The sequence below is a fragment of the Thalassophryne amazonica genome, chromosome 11, assembly GCF_902500255.1.
Source record: "Thalassophryne amazonica chromosome 11, fThaAma1.1, whole genome shotgun sequence".
Classification (NCBI taxonomy): domain Eukaryota; kingdom Metazoa; phylum Chordata; class Actinopteri; order Batrachoidiformes; family Batrachoididae; genus Thalassophryne; species Thalassophryne amazonica.
This window is the reverse complement of record NC_047113.1, coordinates 25,792,145-25,809,874: the sequence shown is the minus strand read 5'-3', so window position 1 is coordinate 25,809,874 and position 17,730 is coordinate 25,792,145. Positions and strand designations below refer to the sequence as shown.

General features: G+C 38.3%; 1 protein-coding gene across 1 annotated transcript in view; it reads left to right on the top strand.

Moving 5' to 3' along the window:
• klhl4 (kelch-like family member 4) overlaps positions 1–17,730 on the top strand; it is a 142,525-nt gene that overhangs the window by 35,221 nt on the left and 89,574 nt on the right. Inside the window, 1 exon segment of the mRNA XM_034181012.1 lies at positions 16,855–16,998. Within this exon segment, the coding sequence (XP_034036903.1) occupies positions 16,855–16,998 (144 nt within the window).

Sequence of the window (17,730 nt, the reverse complement as noted above, 5' to 3'; positions counted from 1 at the left end):
ACAATGGAGAGTGTGATTGGCCGGAGAATTGGTGAAGCAGGGACGATATTTCATTTGCTCTACCATGTTGTTGTGATGAAAAGGGAGTTGAGCCGAAAGGCAAAGCTCTTGATCTACTGGTCAATCTTTGTTCCTACTCTCACCTGAGATCATGAGGGTTGGGTCATGACCAAAAGAACTAGACTGTGGGTACAAGCGGCCGAAATGGGCTTCCTCAGGAGTGTGGCTGGTGTCTCCCTTAAAGATAGGGTGAGAAGCTCGGTCATCTGCGGGACCTTGGAGTAGAAGCCACTGCTCCTTCACGTTGAGAGGTGCCAGCTGAGGTAGTTCGGGCATCTGGTAAGGATGCCTCCTGAGCGCCACCCTAGGGAGGTGTTCCAGGCACATCCAGCTGGGAGGGGTACCCGGGGAAGACCCAGGCCAGTGTAGAGATATAATCGCTACACTGGCCTGGGAATGCCTCGGGATCCACCAGTCACAGGTGGGTAATGCGGCTTGGGAAAGAGAAGTCTGGGGTCCCCTGCTGGAGCTGTTGCCCCCGTGACCTGAAACTGGATAAGTGGTTGAAGATGAGTGTGTGAGTGAGTGTTTCACCAGTCAGAGCTTTATGGTGGAGCGAGTGGCACAGATGAAGTTACTGTGCAAAACCAAACCTTTTCAAGTCGAGTCTAGAGTTTAATAGAACACGTGGTCAAAAACCCAACTCCATTATACTGACATAGACACTTCAAATGAAAACTGCTGTCTGCGTACAACTATATATGGATGCCACTGTATATTTTCTGTTTCATATCATAACTACCTTTACCTTGCTCGACAAACTCATTTTAAGTGCAGTGCATGTAAGTACATTGATTCATCATACAAACACCTCATTTTGTTTGTTCTGTCATTACAGGTGTCCTTGAGTTGAAAGAGGAGACCATTGAGAGTTTATTGGCAGCAGCTTGCCTCCTCCAGCTTTCTCAAGTCATCCAAGTTTGCTGCAACTTCTTGATGAAACAGCTTCATCCCTCTAATTGCCTGGGAATACGTTCCTTTGCAGATGCCCAGGGCTGTGTGGACCTACTCAATGTGGCTCACAACTACACCATGGTAGGCAAATAGGGTCTGGCCACATTTCCATAGTGACATGTGCTTAATTATTAGATTGCAATTGGCTTTGCAGTCTGGATGTGATTTTTTTAAATGCATGCATCCTATAAAAATCCAAATTTTTCTACCAGTTCTAGAAGCTCCCTCCATTTTTTATGTATTTGGTAACCAATGCATAACATGTTACATGTGCTTTAAAATAATACAAAACGAGCATTTAAGGAGTGGTAAAAGGAGGAAATGTTATGAGCTGAAAAAAGGAAGAAGGACTGGCAAAGCAAAGGGAAATCTGAAAAAGTCATATCATTCAAAACTGGTGAAGAAAAGAAGCGCTCCTGCAGGATAAAACAGAAAAGGCATCCAAGCTATGTTTCTACACTCACCTGTTTGCAAGCAGAACGCTTCAAGTAAACTCAAGTCTGGGAGCATGTGTTGGTGATGACCTTCACTATATCATGACACCACAGAACAGCCTTGAGTCCTGGATGGCTACCACCCAAGTAGACAAATGGTCCATTCCCACATCTCTAAAATATACATCTACCTGCCACAGCCAGGTGAAACTTAGAAGTCCCCTTGGCCTTCTCTTGCTTTTGGAGTCCTCAATGCTCAGGCACCTGCATACTGGATCATGAACAGAGAAATGTGCCGCATGGCCAAAATGTAGAAGCTGATGCTCCCTCAAAATGCAAGTGATACTCTTCATCTTAGTCTCTCTAAGTAAGATGAGCCTAAAATGAGGTACAGCCAGAAGAAGAAAAAGTTGCAGTTACTTGAGTGGCTGCTTGAGGCTGCCAACAAAAGCGAGCAGATTGCCATAGAAGCCCATGTTAGAATGTTTGGCATTAGAGCAGAAATAAACATGTTTACAGGCTGATGCAAAAAAAAAAAAATTGTTTTGGTCGCTATAGATAGTTTCTCCCTCCATGATAACTGGACATGGGCTGAATTCTTTTCTAGCTCCTCAGTTTAAGATATTTTAAGTGGTAAACTTAGACATAAGTAGAGGCCTGATCATTTCAAATGACAGCTCGCTGATCTGAGCACAGACTCTCAGGGTGTCGCTCACTCACTGGCTACTGGCTGCAGCTCCTAGTTATGGAGGGATGTGTCTGTTATTTTGAACATTTTGTTACAAATATGTGTAATAATATGTTTTGTGTGGATCATCTATGATGTCTGCAATGCAAAATTATCTTCTTATTTCATTTTCGATGCTAATAGTATTGCCACTTTTAGCACCTATTGGTAGCTTCATTTATTTGGTCCAGTTAATCTACAATTGCTGAGGAAATAAGTAGGTCATCATTTTTAATGCCCACACCCTTAGAAAAATCACCACTTAGTCCCCTAAAATAAGATTTAATAAATACCTGAACCGCGGTTAGCATATTAGTTTAGTTTGGGTTCTGATTGAAGATGGGGTGTGTCCAGACTTCATGCATGAATTGAGCAGGTCATGCATGATCTCACCCACACTCCACCTCTTTATAAAAATATGGGTCGCCCATGATGGCGGCAGAGTATAGTGCTGCTAACATAGCGACACCCAGAACAGAAATTATTGGTCTTCAAAACGGCTCTTTGGGCTGTCTATCAAAATATCTGGGTGACGTCCCCCAAAGGTTGTCCAGTATTCATGGTTTTAGAGTATCCCAGACTCCTTGCATGCTGGGGAGGGAGGCTTGATAATGGCTCAGCATAATGCTAACTTTAACACTGAAAATGCCACAGACATGCTAACGCGCTAGCATCGGTCCCTTTTTAAGTTACAAAATATATCTATCAACCTGTTTCAGATGACCATAACAGGTAGGTTTTAGCAGAGAAAAATTAAGATAAAAATAAAATAAAATAAAATAAAACAAATAAAAGGAAATAAAACAAAGAACCAACGAAGCAGCAAATCGAAGGATCGAAGCACTGCTTCATTGGGTCAAGGTTCAAAGCAAAGCTGCAGAAATGGTTATACAGACTGCTGTAGGGTCTGTAATCAATGTAGAGAAATGATCATTTCCTGACAACACCCCCAAGAAACACGGACCACTCTGAAGGACGATACGGAATCATTAAGCAAAAAGGCTACTGATGTCGATGGATCAAATCATTTCTTAAGGATACCCAAAAAGAACCCGGTTCGTGACACGCAACCCTAACAGCAACATGCTTTAGTTATTTCTTTATTTATGTTATAAACACTCACATTAAAGACTCACGATTATCTTAGTTAAACACCTAAATACATACAACCCCCAGTTCCAATGAAGTTGGGACGTTGTGTAAAATGTAAATACAAACAGAATACAATAATGTGCAAATCCTCTTCAACCTACATTCAATTGAATCACCACAAAGACAAGATATTTAATGTTCAAACTGATAAATTTTATTGTTTTTGTGCAAATATTTGCTCATTTTGAAATGGATGCCTGCAACACGTTTCAAAAAGTTGGGACAGTGGTATGTTACCACTGTGTTACATGACTTTTCCTTCTAACAACACTCAATAAGCGTTTGGGAATTGAGGACAGTAATTGTTAAAGCTTTTGTATGTGGAATTCTTGAGCAAATATTGCACAAAAGCAATAAGGTTTATCAGTTTGAACATTAAATATCTTGTCCTTGTGGTGTATTCAAATGAATATAGGTTGAAGGGATTGGCAAATAACTGTATTCTGTTTTTATTTACATTTCACACAACATCCCATCTTCATTGGAATTGTGGTTGTCTTTTGGTTGAACTCACATCCATAACGACGCAATGTTGCAAACAAGTTGCTGTTGCTTGTCCACGCCAACCACCCGCAAATGCTTGTTTACACTGGACAACGAAATCTCGGCCTCCCCGGCGAGAACGTGATTACACGCGGGATTTTACACCGTAAAGGCGTCAATATATCTATGGATTTTTTATGAACAGCAGGAACACCCATGTGCCTAATAAAATGGTGACTGAGTCAGTGTATATATAACTCAATTCAGAGTAAAAACCTTTATTCAGAAATGTTGATGACGCATGTGTTGAAGCTCATTCGGCCATTTTTCTTGTTTACATTTGGTGTTAGGGAGCTGGAATACTTTGAAGTGGGAAATTGGAATTTTCAACTGCAGAAATCTGACTTCCCACTGAAACTGGAACACAGTATTATTGCATATGAGCTTGCAATTTCTCCATGATGCTGCATGAACCAGTACACTGTTAATTATTCACACAAGCAATTAAAAATCAGGTTTAATATTTGATAATAGGGATGTGTTGTGGAAGTACAATCACAGAGTGAAAAGTAAAGCTTACAGATGATTTACTGGTGTTATTATGACTCACTGCATTATTGCTTGAAGGCCAGAAAATTTAAGTAACCTGATAAACTGCATAGGGATGAATTGTTTGTGTTTTGGTTAATTAAACTAACTTATTCCAAACAGTAAAAAGGGTGATGTGTACATGAAATTAAAAGTGGAATATTGGCTGCCAGAAGGAGATACCACATTGCAACACATTCATTAATGGAAAGCCAGACATTTGAAAATGTTCCTTTGCATGTCGTTTATACATTCACATTAAGATGCACATATACAGTAGTGTTCAGAATAATAGTAGTGCTATGTGACTAAAAAGATTAATCCAGGTTTTGAGTATATTTCTTATTGTTACATGGGAAACAAGGTACCAGTAGATTCTCACAAATCCAACAATCAATCAATCAATCAATCAATTTTTTTTATATAGCGCCAAATCACAACAAACAGTTGCCCCAAGGCGCTTTATATTGTAAGGCAAGGCCATACAATAATTATGTAAAACCCCAACGGTCAAAACGACCCCCTGTGAGCAAGCACTTGGCTACAGTGGGAAGGAAAAACTCCCTTTTAACAGGAAGAAACCTCCAGCAGAACCAGGCTCAGGGAGGGGCAGTCTTCTGCTGGGACTGGTTGGGGCTGAGGGAGAGAACCAGGAAAAAGACATGCTGTGGAGGGGAGCAGAGATCGATCACTAATGATTAAATGCAGAGTGGTGCATACAGAGCAAAAAGAGAAAGAAACAGTGCATCATGGGAACCCCCCAGCAGTCTACGTCTATAGCAGCATAACTAAGGGATGGTTCAGGGTCATGATCCAGCCCTAACTATAAGCTTTAGCAAAAGGAAAGTTTTAAGCCTAATCTTAAAAGTAGAGAGGGTGTCTGTCTCCCTGATCCGAATTGGGAGCTGGTTCCACAGGAGAGGAGCCTGAAAGCTGAAGGCTCTGCCTCCCATTCTACTCTTACAAACCCTAGGAACTACAAGTAAGCCTGCAGTCTGAGAGCGAAGACCAAGCATTCATGATATGCACACTCTTAAGGCTATGAAATTGGGCTATTAGTAAAAACTAGAAGCACTCAGAGAGTGCAAACCTCCGCCAAGGCCATGGGGTCACTGACGCCATAACATCTACACGCCGTGGAATCATTGAACCTAAAAAAGTCTAACAATGATGTTTGCTCAGTAGTAAAAAAAAGTTTCATCTGCTGTGACTGGATAGCATGTATCCTTAGTGCTTGGCGTCAGTTTATTGCAACTTGCACCTTTCCCAGAAGCTGCTGTCATCTGAGCACTGATATTGATATTGCATGTGCTTATAGACAAAAACAAATAAGAGACAAAAATTTATATTCAACTAAACTGCAAATATATGAATTTTTTAACATTTATGAAGCACTTCTCAAAACAAGGCCATAGGGTCACTGACCCTAAAGAGATTCCCTCCTTGGCACAGTGATCTATTTTTTTGTCTCTTTCTCTAAAATTGTATATATAATCATTAGATTATTAAAATATAAAGAAATAAATTTAAGAAATATTACAATTTGAAAACAAATGCACCGAACGTGATGACAGCGCAACTACTTAATGCTAACTTTTAACAATGAAAATGTCATAGACATGTTAACGCGTTAGCATTGGGATCCGGATCGTGATCCGGATCACCACTAAATTTAATCACTTGTTCCTCTTGTCATTTCCAACCACTCCACGTGACTAAAAAGATTAATCCAGGTTTTGAGTATATTTATTATTGTTACATGGGAAACAAGGTACCAGTAGATTCAGTAGATTCTCACAAATCCAACAAGACCAAGCATTCATGATATGCACACTCTAAAGGCTATGAAATTGGGCTATTAGTAAAAATAGTAGAAAAGGGGGGTTCACAATAATAGTAGCATCTGCTGTTGATGCTACAAACTCAAAACTATTATGTTCAAACTGCTTTTTTAGCAATCCTGTGAATCACTAAACTAGTATTTAGTTGTATAACCACAGTTTTTCATGATTTCTTCACATCTGCGAGGCATTAATTTTGTTGGTTTGGAACCAAGATTTTGCTTTACTAGTGTGCTTGGGGTCATTGTCTTGTTGAAACACCCATTTCAAGGGCATGTCCTCTTCAGCATAAGGCAACATGACCTCTTCAAGTATTTTGACATTCCAAACTGATCCATGATCTGGTATGCGATATATAGGCCCAACACCATAGTAGGAGAAACATGCCCATATCATGATGCTTGCACCACCATGCTTCACTGTCTTCACTGTGAACTGTGGCTTGAATTCAGAGTTTGGGGGTCGTCTCACAAACTGTCTGCGGCCCTTGGACCCAAAAAGAACAATTTTCTCATCAGTCCACAAAATATTCCTCCTCTTTAGGCCAGTTGATGTGTTCTTTGGCAAATTGTAACCTCTTCTGCACATGTCTTTTATTTAACAGAGGGACTTTGTGGGGGATTCTTGCAAATAAATTAGCTTCACACAGGTGTCTTCTAACTGTCACAGCACTTACAGGTAACTCCAGACTGTCTTTGATTTCACCCAATTTCATAGCCTTAAGAGTGTGCATATCATGAATGCTTGGTCTTGTTGGATTTGTGAGAATCTACTGAATCTACTGGTACCTTGTTTCCCATGTAACAATAAGAAATATACTCAAAACCTGGATTAATCTTTTTAGTCACAAAGCACTACTATTATTCTGAACACTACTGTATGATAGCCATCCCAGGACAGAGGTCAAAATGTAAAAATGCTCCAGTCACGTTGAAAAAAATATCACATTATTTGTCTGATCATAGCAAATGCAAAAAAGTATAGTTTGGACCATCTATGTCAGAAAATTATGGAGTTATGGAGTAAAAACAGCAAAAATGGTGACAAAGGTCAGTTTCAGTTTGTACAGGCGTCAAAAGTTGAAGTTGCTCCAATTTCAGTAAAAAAAATTATGCAAATTATTGTTTGGGTTAATAGGATTCTAAAAAGGAATAGTTTGCACCATCTGTCATGCTTAGTTATCACGTTACAGGGTAATATGTCACATGGCATAGAATTCAATGGATGTCGACCTTGTTTGACCTTTACTTTGGAGGCCAGACATTCAACACAGCCAAAACTATTCCATTTATTAATCTTTTATTTCAACCAATAATTTGCATCATTTTTTACTGAAATTGGAGCAACTTTAACTTTTGACCCCTGTACAAACTGAAGCTGACCTTTGTCACCATTTTTGCTGTTTTTACTGTATAACTCCACAATATTCCATCACAGATAGTCCAAACTATACCTTTTTGGAATCATTATGATCAGACAAATTATGTGATATAGTTTTACATGATTGGAGGTTTTTTAAATTTTGACCTCTGTGTAATTCTTCATTGACCCCTACCTGGTTACAGCTACCACCCTGGGATGGCTATCATACATTTTTGTGTAGGCCATGATACACTGAGGCTGGATTCTAAGGGTCACTGAGTCACCTTAAGTGGTACAGATTAGGTCAAAATTGATGACTGCCTCATGGACTATAAGACCACTAAGACTCCCCTGCATGATATTCAGTGTGCTCTCTGAGAACATTCGTGACACCAATGATCTCTCACATTTCATTTAGCAAATGGTAAATTAAACTTAAATTATACAATGCTTTTTCCACCTGATGCCAAATCTGAAAACGCTTTACAGTGATGTATCACATTTACTATGGCGGCCATTTATGAGCAACATGTGAGCAACTCCCCGTGTTTGTGCTGTAAGTGGTTTCCCAGCCAGAACTAATCAGGACCTCCGCTGCTTAACTTTTGCAAGATGAAAAGAACAGGTGTGCATAATGTCTGGGATTATTATGGAGAATAATCTTATCATCACATGCATGATGGAAATTAGGAGCAGGTATAATTGATGTTAGAAGTTGCTTTTCACTTCATTTCAAAGCTTTGATCTGGTGGCCAACAAGGTCAATGTTAGTTGTTCTTTGCATTGTCGCTAGTAAAACTGTAACTCTTTCTTAACCAAGTAACATGGTTCAACAGAAGATTTAATGCAAAAATACTCGATAAAATAAAACATCACAGTGTGTTCTCATGTGTGTAACACCCTGTATCAATGTACTGTGTGTTCTGTTCACACGTCTCATTCAAATACCCTTTGTCTATCTTTGGCAGAGAATATATGACGGCAGTTAACCCCAACAGAATGGGAACCCTGACCTCTAGGACATAAACACTAACACAGGCAAACTGTTATCTTGAATGATATCTCAATTCACTCTCCACTGCCTTGGAATACAAATATCATCACCTCCTCCCCTTCCAGTAGCAATAATTCACATATTTGCCGCACGCTTCATGATGCCGCAAAGCCACAAAGGGCGTCAGTCTGCAAGTGACAATTGCCTTAAGGTAGTGCAAATCAGCAAAGAGAATCTGGTTTTCATTTGAATGTCATCCTTATCTCCAAGAACATTTTATAATTACACATAACTGATTTAGATTATTTTAAATCGGCTTTCTGCATTTTGCAAGGGCATCTTTGATGAAATATGATCAAGTCTGTGGTGTCACAAACCCTTTTTATGCCTCTGCTTAGCTTTTGACGTTTGCTGATAGCAAATAGAGCAGTAATCATTTCTCTTCAAATGTGGAATGGGATTATTTCATTTAAATATCCAAATTTTGAAAGAAAATAATCCCCAACACATCCTTATGGAATGTTACATGTGTACATCTACTTTTAACAATGTTCTGAGTCAATAATTTGCCTAATTTGCATAATATATAAGGGACCCCCCCGGCTCCCCACCTCAAAAACAAACAAACAAACAAACAAACAAAAAACAAAAACAAACAAACAAACAACAACAACAACAAATAAACCCAACATGATACCTGACAAAACCCTACTAAAAATCTGCAGACCACTAGGCGATTTTCCATTTTTAATGATCAGTTCATCCTTTTTGAATTCCAGCCTTGCTTCTTGAGGGTCATGAGTCCTGGAGCTGATCTCAGCTCACAGCCAGTCCATGACAAGGCTCAAGATTTATTTATCTTGTAATATAATTCCTACAGACCTGAGGGAAACCCAGTTAGAAGACCAAAATCTATGATTTAGTACATGTTTCAATTCATACCAGCATAAGTGGAATGCAAATGCATATACAGTATAAATATCTATAAATATTTGATATCACTATCTACATATTATGCATATTATTCCAAAATTTATGAGAGTCATATATTCAGTGACTCAACCTACCATCAGCAAATTGGTGTATTTGCTGAAATGTGCACATTTTTCACTTGCATGTCCCAACATCCAATTCCATGCAATTTCATACTGTTGGGAAATTTCCAAGGATAATGAATGTTTTCTATACATGTACAATTACAATAAAGACTATTCTATTCTATTCTATTCTATTCTATTCTATTCTATTATACAAGTGTTAATATGTTGTGCATCACATGAGAAAACAAGTAATAACATGCATGTGCATTATTACAGTGGCGTACAAATGCATTCAGTCCCTTGGTATTTCACATATTTTAATTTGTTTATGACATTTTAAATACAAAAAGTAAACCAGGCTTCTCAATATAAAAATTTCTAAAATTATCTTCCTTAAACTCAAACTGAAAGTAAATCTCTACAACCTGACATAAATTAATTAAAAATATAAAAGCCAAAATAATGGGTTGCATAAGTAATGGGCCCCTTTGGTATAATACCTGTAAATAATCAGTTTATTGCCAGTTTTCTTCAGACAAGTCAGGGGATGGATACATGAACATTTCCAAGTCACTGAATATGTCTTGGACTTTATTTACATCAGTTATGAAGAAATACAAACAATTTGGCAGCCTATGGTAAATCTGTGTGGAGTAGACAGTTCTGAAAAACTAAGTGACTGTGCAAGAAGGAGAAGAGTGAGGAAAGCCACCAAGACACCTAGACAACCCAGAAGATGTTATAGGTATCTGTGGTTGTGATTGGAGAAAGATTCATCACGTTCATACTGTTGTATTTTTAATGGTTGTTGTAAATTAAATCTAAGATATATTCAGAGACTTGGAAATGTTTATTATTTATTATGGAAGCACATTGCATTCAATGGTTAAAAAAAATAGACACCTTATCTCGTAATTCATATATATATATATATATATTATATATATATATATATATATATATATATATATATATTGTTAAGCACCTTGAATTAAAGCTGAAACACAACAAGATCTTGATTGTTTGAACTCTATTGTGGTGGTGTAAGGAGGCAAAACTAGAAAAATAAATTTGTATCACTGTCCAAGTATTTATGGACCTGATGGCATGTCTCTACAGAGACGTTTTCCTCAAGTGATTCTCCTCCACACTTTTCATGTTGGGTTTTAGCAAAACAGTAGGAGGGAAGCATTAATCGGGAATTATTTCATTTCTTTTAATAGCTGCAACAATTTTTCCACTGCACAGGTGAACGAACCTAAAGCACTCGATGGTCACATTCACAGTAAATATCAAAAGATATAGTTCCTGTATGCAGGTACATTTCCTCTATCATTAACACTTTTAAGCAGGTGTGTCTGGTAACAAACATTTTGACATAGCTGTGTTATGCTAGAAAGGATACTGCAGAGATAAAAATCTATTTCTGTGCAGAGTTATCAGCTCAGTCCCACTGCTGGGATCAAGTTATTACAGTCGGTGTATTTATTTCTGTGAGCATAAAGCCAAATGCCAAAATAGTGAATGTGAAAATACAGAGGGATAAGGATCTGATCAAAATGGCACATGTTGCAAGAAAGCTTTTTTGTCGTTAGTCGTTAGATTCTCAACCAAACCCGAGTTACTCAGCTGCCTTCAGGGTCAATGGCTGTTATAATTCATTTTGAGAGACAGGTATCGCAATGGGTCAAGGCAGGCACAACTTTCCGTCCTGTAGATGGAAGGTGTTGAAAATAGCCTGGAAAAATACAGGGATTCTCAACCCGTACAGATCAGGACTAACCTGGATTGGGGCGGGAGAAAAGAAAGAAAAAAAATTATATCTTGAATTACTCAGCTATTCATCTATGGGCACACGATGTGTTCAGTTATTGGAGCAGAAATGTTTAAAACAATGGAAGGACTACGTGCGTTCTCTCATTGGTGGCTTTTCTGTTGCACATTGGTTTTCAAGAGCACAGCTAAAAAAAAAAACAAACAAAACAAAACAAAAAAGTGTCCTCAAGTCTGACTACATAAGAACCTCGTTGTTTAGTTTTCATCAAAGTAGTACCACCCATTGAACATGCAGTAATGAAAGGAAATAAATAAATAAATCCGACACTGTAACAACTCAGAATCTTACCAAATCAGTCGTTTGTGTAAGTTGTAGTCAAAAATCTAATTACACCTAATGTAAGACAAAGTCACTTATGATTTCTTGAAATAAGCAGTGGTGGGTGCAATTCAGGTAAGGAGCTAACAGCTACTTTAAGAATACTTTAAGGAGTATATTTTCAGTATAAATAGTAAGCTACAAGTAATATGCCAAGCAAAATTAAAGTATAAAAAGTAAAATAGTGAAATAACCAATGTGTATAACAGTATACTTTAAGTATACGATAACAAAGTAAAAATAGGGACTCAAAGTATACAACTAGTACAATGGCAGTATATCGATAGGTGCACTTGTGGTATACTTTAAGCATAGGAGAGGGATATATCAAGTTCATTGATAAGTGCACGTGTGGTATACTTTAAGCATACAAGAGGGATATACCAAGTACATTGATAGTATATAGATGAGTGTACTTGTTGTATACTTTAAAGTGTACTTTTGCAAACTTAAAACGAACTTTAAAATATACTTTTAGAAACTTGAAATGTTCTAATTTTGTCCGAAAAAGTATTAAATTTGTGTACTTTCTAGTATACTAACAATACACGGTCTGTAGTATACTTGCTATACTTATACTTATACTGAAGCATACTTAATAAAATGAACTTTAAGTATACTACTTTTTGCTAAGGGTTGTTCCACTAATCCAGTAAATGAAGCTAACGCCATGTAAAGGTAACGCGCATCACCCGAGGAGATGGTGAGCAAGCGGTCAAGCCATAGTAAATTATTAATTATCTTATTAAAATGTTTTCAATGTGTATTTAAATCATACATATTTTTTTTTCACCAGTAATATTAAAGGATTAACTGAGTTCGCGGTCTGTACAGGAAAATATCAGTCCAAGGTGTAACTAAACACCAAGGTCTGATATTCCCGTACAGACTGAACAAGTGAGGTTAATAACTTGTTAATTATATATATATATATATATATATATATATATGAAAGCTGCAGGCTCGTAGTCAGACTTGTTCGCTTCACCTCCGTGAAAAACTTGCTAATAGATGGCCGGTTGTTAGCTGGTAAACTTTCAATCTGTGTTTTTAGCCGATGCTGTTTAGATATTTATGGAGTACGTTCATGTCCAACTTGATGGTGGTATTTTCCCATATGAGACCGGAAATCAGCCAATCAGAGCGCATGTAGCGTTGCAGCCATATTATAATAATAATAATATTTATTTCAGATCAGTGTAGAGATATTACAGTTAACTTTTCAGTTTGTGGATTAGGGGTTATCAAGACCAAGTTTTAGCTCATGGAATTAGCTGTGAAAACATCTTTTGAGCTTTATTTTGCTATTATTACTAATATTATAACTCTTATGGTGAGTCAAAAAAGCTTGAATCATCTCAGATATGGCTCAAAACAAGATGTTTCCAAAACTCTTTGACCTAATAAGGTTTTAAAGATCTAGTATCTAAAAACAAAATTTTACTTGTTAAGTAAGGTGACCAAACATCCTGTTTTCCCAGTACATGTCCTGTTTTCACATCCTGTCCTGGCCATCCTGGTTTTTTTTTTTTAGAAAGTGATGGCAATGTCCTGGTTTTCACTGTTTTTCATTGGGCCATTAAATTGACCGGAATTCGAGTATCTCATTGCCGGATCTTTGTTTTCGGTAATCAAAATATGGTCACCATATTGTTAAGTGATTCTGGACTCTAAGAAATGAAACACGGGGGTTAAAATGTAATTAATACTATTATTTTCAATATACTTGCAATTGTTAATTTTAGGGACTTAAGTAATAATGTTTCATTTGATTTAATTAATTTCAACTACAATATTGTTTTGCATTTAATTGACAATGTTATGTGGAAAAAGTTACCTTAACTTTATCAATTAAATTCAATGTTTTATTTCTAAGAGTGGTCTATATGAAGCATAATTTGTCATTCTGGCTAGAAATTAGACAAATATACTTTTTTTGCATTGCATTAGTTACACTTGAGGGTCAGGGAGTTTGAAAGGTGACTGCAATAAATGAAAAGATGAGGTGGTATATGTTCACTGGAGAAAAGATTTGATCTAAGAATGTTCTGTTCTATTCCTGAGATATTGATTTTCGATGTCCCATAAACGATACCTCTAGTCTCTGTTTTCTCCTGTGAATTGCTTTGTAACTCGTGTGGATATACAGCTTCATCCCTGCAGCATTTTCTGTGGAATAAGGGTGTTCTGAGGCTTTAGGTCTCTATAAAATTTGGCTATACCTCTGATGATCCAATTTGCTAGCGAAATATACACCTCAGCGAAATTTATGGCTCCCTCAAATGTGATACCAAAGCAATTAGTGTCGGGGAGATTGGTAGGTGAGAAAATTCTTACAGGATGCCTTGCAGCAAGCACAAAGGCAATGTATCTAGGTTTTACTGCCCCCATTGCTTATTCAGTTTTGTTTGGTGTTCCCCTCCAAGACTCCACAGCCAGTAGGGAATTACCATGACAGGAATAAATTATTCTTGATTTTAGCATAAAGTCTTCCAATAAAGATTAGAAGATAGGGTACTGCAGTGACTACACTGCATTATAAACAATTCCCAAGATGAAGTGCTGGTGTTGGTGGGTAACAGGAGAAACTCCATACTCTGTTAAATCTTATAATATTGTGTTAATTGGAACATCAATAAGAGCCACCGCCTCTTCCAATCTCTTCCAATCCTCCCCGCTGATCAATCTTAGTGTATGCCAATACCAACCATTAGAGGGCTGTCACATCAGTTGTATTGATGAATGCTTACTGCAACACACAGCATTCTGAGTGGTAATGAGTGAGGAAAAGTGGTGCTTTAGATGGCACTGACAATATTTCTTGAAGATATTAGTCCTTACATGGCAGATAAACCCATGGAATGTGAGTAAATTTCCCCCGGAGAGACAGTTTGGGGTCGGTTTATGTAGCAAACAACTGTAAATGTCAATGAGTGGACTTGGTCTGTGAAGGATGCCGATGCGACTCGGCCGGGTTATGTGCCACGAGTCTGTCTGAGGGATTACTTGGACGCCTGTAAAACAGCATGTAATCTAGCAGCCTGTGGGGAGAGGGACTCAGCCTAGTCACAATGCCGTGCGGAACAGGCTTGTTCACTTGTTAAGTCCCTGCCTTTGTGAAAACACACGTGCACGCACAGATAGGCAGAACCACACGTGCACAGAAACAAAAGCATGCACACATTCGGGTATGGATTGCATGTCCCGCTGGACGGCAGCAGCTCAGTTATCCACTTATGGACAGACTTTAGTGCACAGCAGTTTAAATTTCAGCTTAAAGTGGCAGGAGACACACAGATACACAGCAGGGAACAGAGAAACGGGAACACTGTGTGTGCAGATAAACACTATTGTGTCCTAAATAATCGGTTGTTTATCTCACTGGGCACAGCATTTTTTTTTTTTTTTTTACATTTTTAATTCCATGTTTGTGATAATAAACAGAAAGAAGACACAGAGTGAAGTTAATGAATTAGTGATACTTAAACTTCTCTTTTCTATAAAGTCCTCACAGAATTTTTGCTTCCGGCTGGCTATATCTTTCATTAATAATGGGCAAACTTAATTAAACAAATTGCTGTGTAGTGTTGTGGCTTATTAATTTTGAAGAAAATACAGCCTGGTCCATAATTATTTGGACACTGACACAACTTTGGTAATTCTGCCTCTCTCAACCAACACGGTGGAGTTCAAATGAAACACTCAAGGTGGGCTTGGAGTGTAGAATTTTACCTTTAATTAAAATGGTAAATGAACTGCATTTATATAGCACTTTTCCATCTGCATCAGATGCTTAAAGCGCTTTACAATAATGCCTCACATTCACCCCGATGTCAGGGTGCTGCCATACAATGTGCTCACTATACACCGGGAGCAACTAGGGGATTAAGGACCTTGCCCAAGGGCCCTTAGTGATTTTCCTGTCAGGCTGGGATTTGAACCAAGGACCCTCTGGTCTCAAGGCCAATGCTTAACCACTAGACCATCACCTCCCCACAGTTCAAGGGGTTTAACAAAGTGCATGGCCTCCATTTACATCAATCATGAAGAAATACAAACATTAGTCCATCTGTGTGGAATAAGTAAGGCTCAAAAACTGAGTGACTGTGCAACAAGAGCCTAGTGAGGGAAGCCACCAAGACATCCATACCAACTCTAAAGGCATTATATGCTTCTGTTTGTTTGTTGCATCATGACTCACAGTATCTTGGTGGAGTGTCTGGGAGAAGGATTTACATGCAAGATCTCTTTGCAATTACATGCTAACAGATCAAGAACTAGCCTTGAGTCTCCTGTGTACTGTATGGCAAATTGTTGCTAAAATGCCACGTCTTCTGAAGAAATCATTCTATGTGCCACTGTACTATGAAGCTGAATAACTGATGACACAATAAACAAAAGTCACACAATGCACAGTTTTTCAAGTCACAGCTGCAGAAGCCTACAGCACCTCCAGAGTTGACGTTAGTGTCTTGGTGGCTTCCCTCATTGCAAGTCACTCAGTTTTTGAGAGCTTCCTACTTTAGACATATTTACCTCACAATATCAGACTGTTTGTGTTTCTTAATAAATTGTGCAAATGAAGTCCAAGACATATGGCTGGAACAGTGACAATTTGTATTACTAACACTGTTTGTATTTTGTTTGTCTAATTATTTATACCTTTGAAATAGAGGAATATGTGTAAATGAATTGTTGTAATTCCAAAATGGTTGACATGATATTTTTGCAAAATACCTTGAGTTATAGCTGAAGGTTTACACAACAAACACATCTTGATTATTACATTTCAAATGTACTGTGATGGTGGACAGAGGCAAAAATTACAAAATTGCATCACTGTCCAAAAAGACTTGTAGACCTGTGTACATAAGTATGGAATGGTACAAGCCAATTGTCCAACTACTGGAAAATATATCAAAGATGCTGTCCTTTGCTTGTCAAATGTCTTCGCAAAGTGAAGAACACAAAGTCCTTTTGTGAGTTTGACGGTAGGTTCTCTTCGTCATCTCTCCTTCTCTCCTCGCTCCCCTTCCTCAGGTTGGCTCTGAGCACTTTCTCGAGAATGAACACCAACTCCTCTGATGAGTTTTTCCAGGCCACAAATCACGCAGAACAGACCTTCCGAAAGATGGAGACGTACCTCCAGCACAAGCAGCTGTGTGATGTCCTGTTGATTGCGGGGGATCATAAGATACCAGCTCACAGGTTGGTGCCTGCACTTCAGTCAGCTGTGATTCATTAATTACACCTGCATCTGCTTCCCCCGAACGAGTAGCAGAAGCTCATCTGTGTTTACGAAGATGCTGATGAGGCCTCTCCAGGCTTCAGTTTGATCTGATGTTGCACTGATTTTATTAATGCTTTTAATCACGTGAATCATGTCATGTCTTCTGTAAAATGCAAGGAAGAATTTTTGATTTTGGTTTGGGCTAACAGAAGATGAAAGCAGATATAAAAGCCATGTTCACGAGTTTGCAATTAAATATAGTGTGATGCTACAGGGTTAACTGCACTTTCTCATTTGCACATCATGTTTGATGCATGAAGGAACACTGCCATCCACTTATGGAGCTGTCAATATTTAGGCATCTAGCCCTCAGCTGGATGGTGGAACTGACTGCACTACGGAATCCTGGGAAGTAGTTGTGTTGTGCAAGCATCCACTGGTGTATTAGTTTAATCCAGACAGCCAAGAAGCAAGAAAAAACTTCTTAAAGGAAAAGATAACCATGTCTTATTTACCACTGTTAAAATAATTGTTATAAATGCTTATATATAGGTCAGGTCTAGTCTGATGTCCAGGCAGACATCTAGTTCATCTCCATCTCTCATAAATGTAACCATCTATCTACTACAGCCAGGTCAAACGTGAGCAACCCCTTGGCCTTCTCCAGTATGAGACCACTGAGACATGTTCCCTCACAATGCAAATGATAC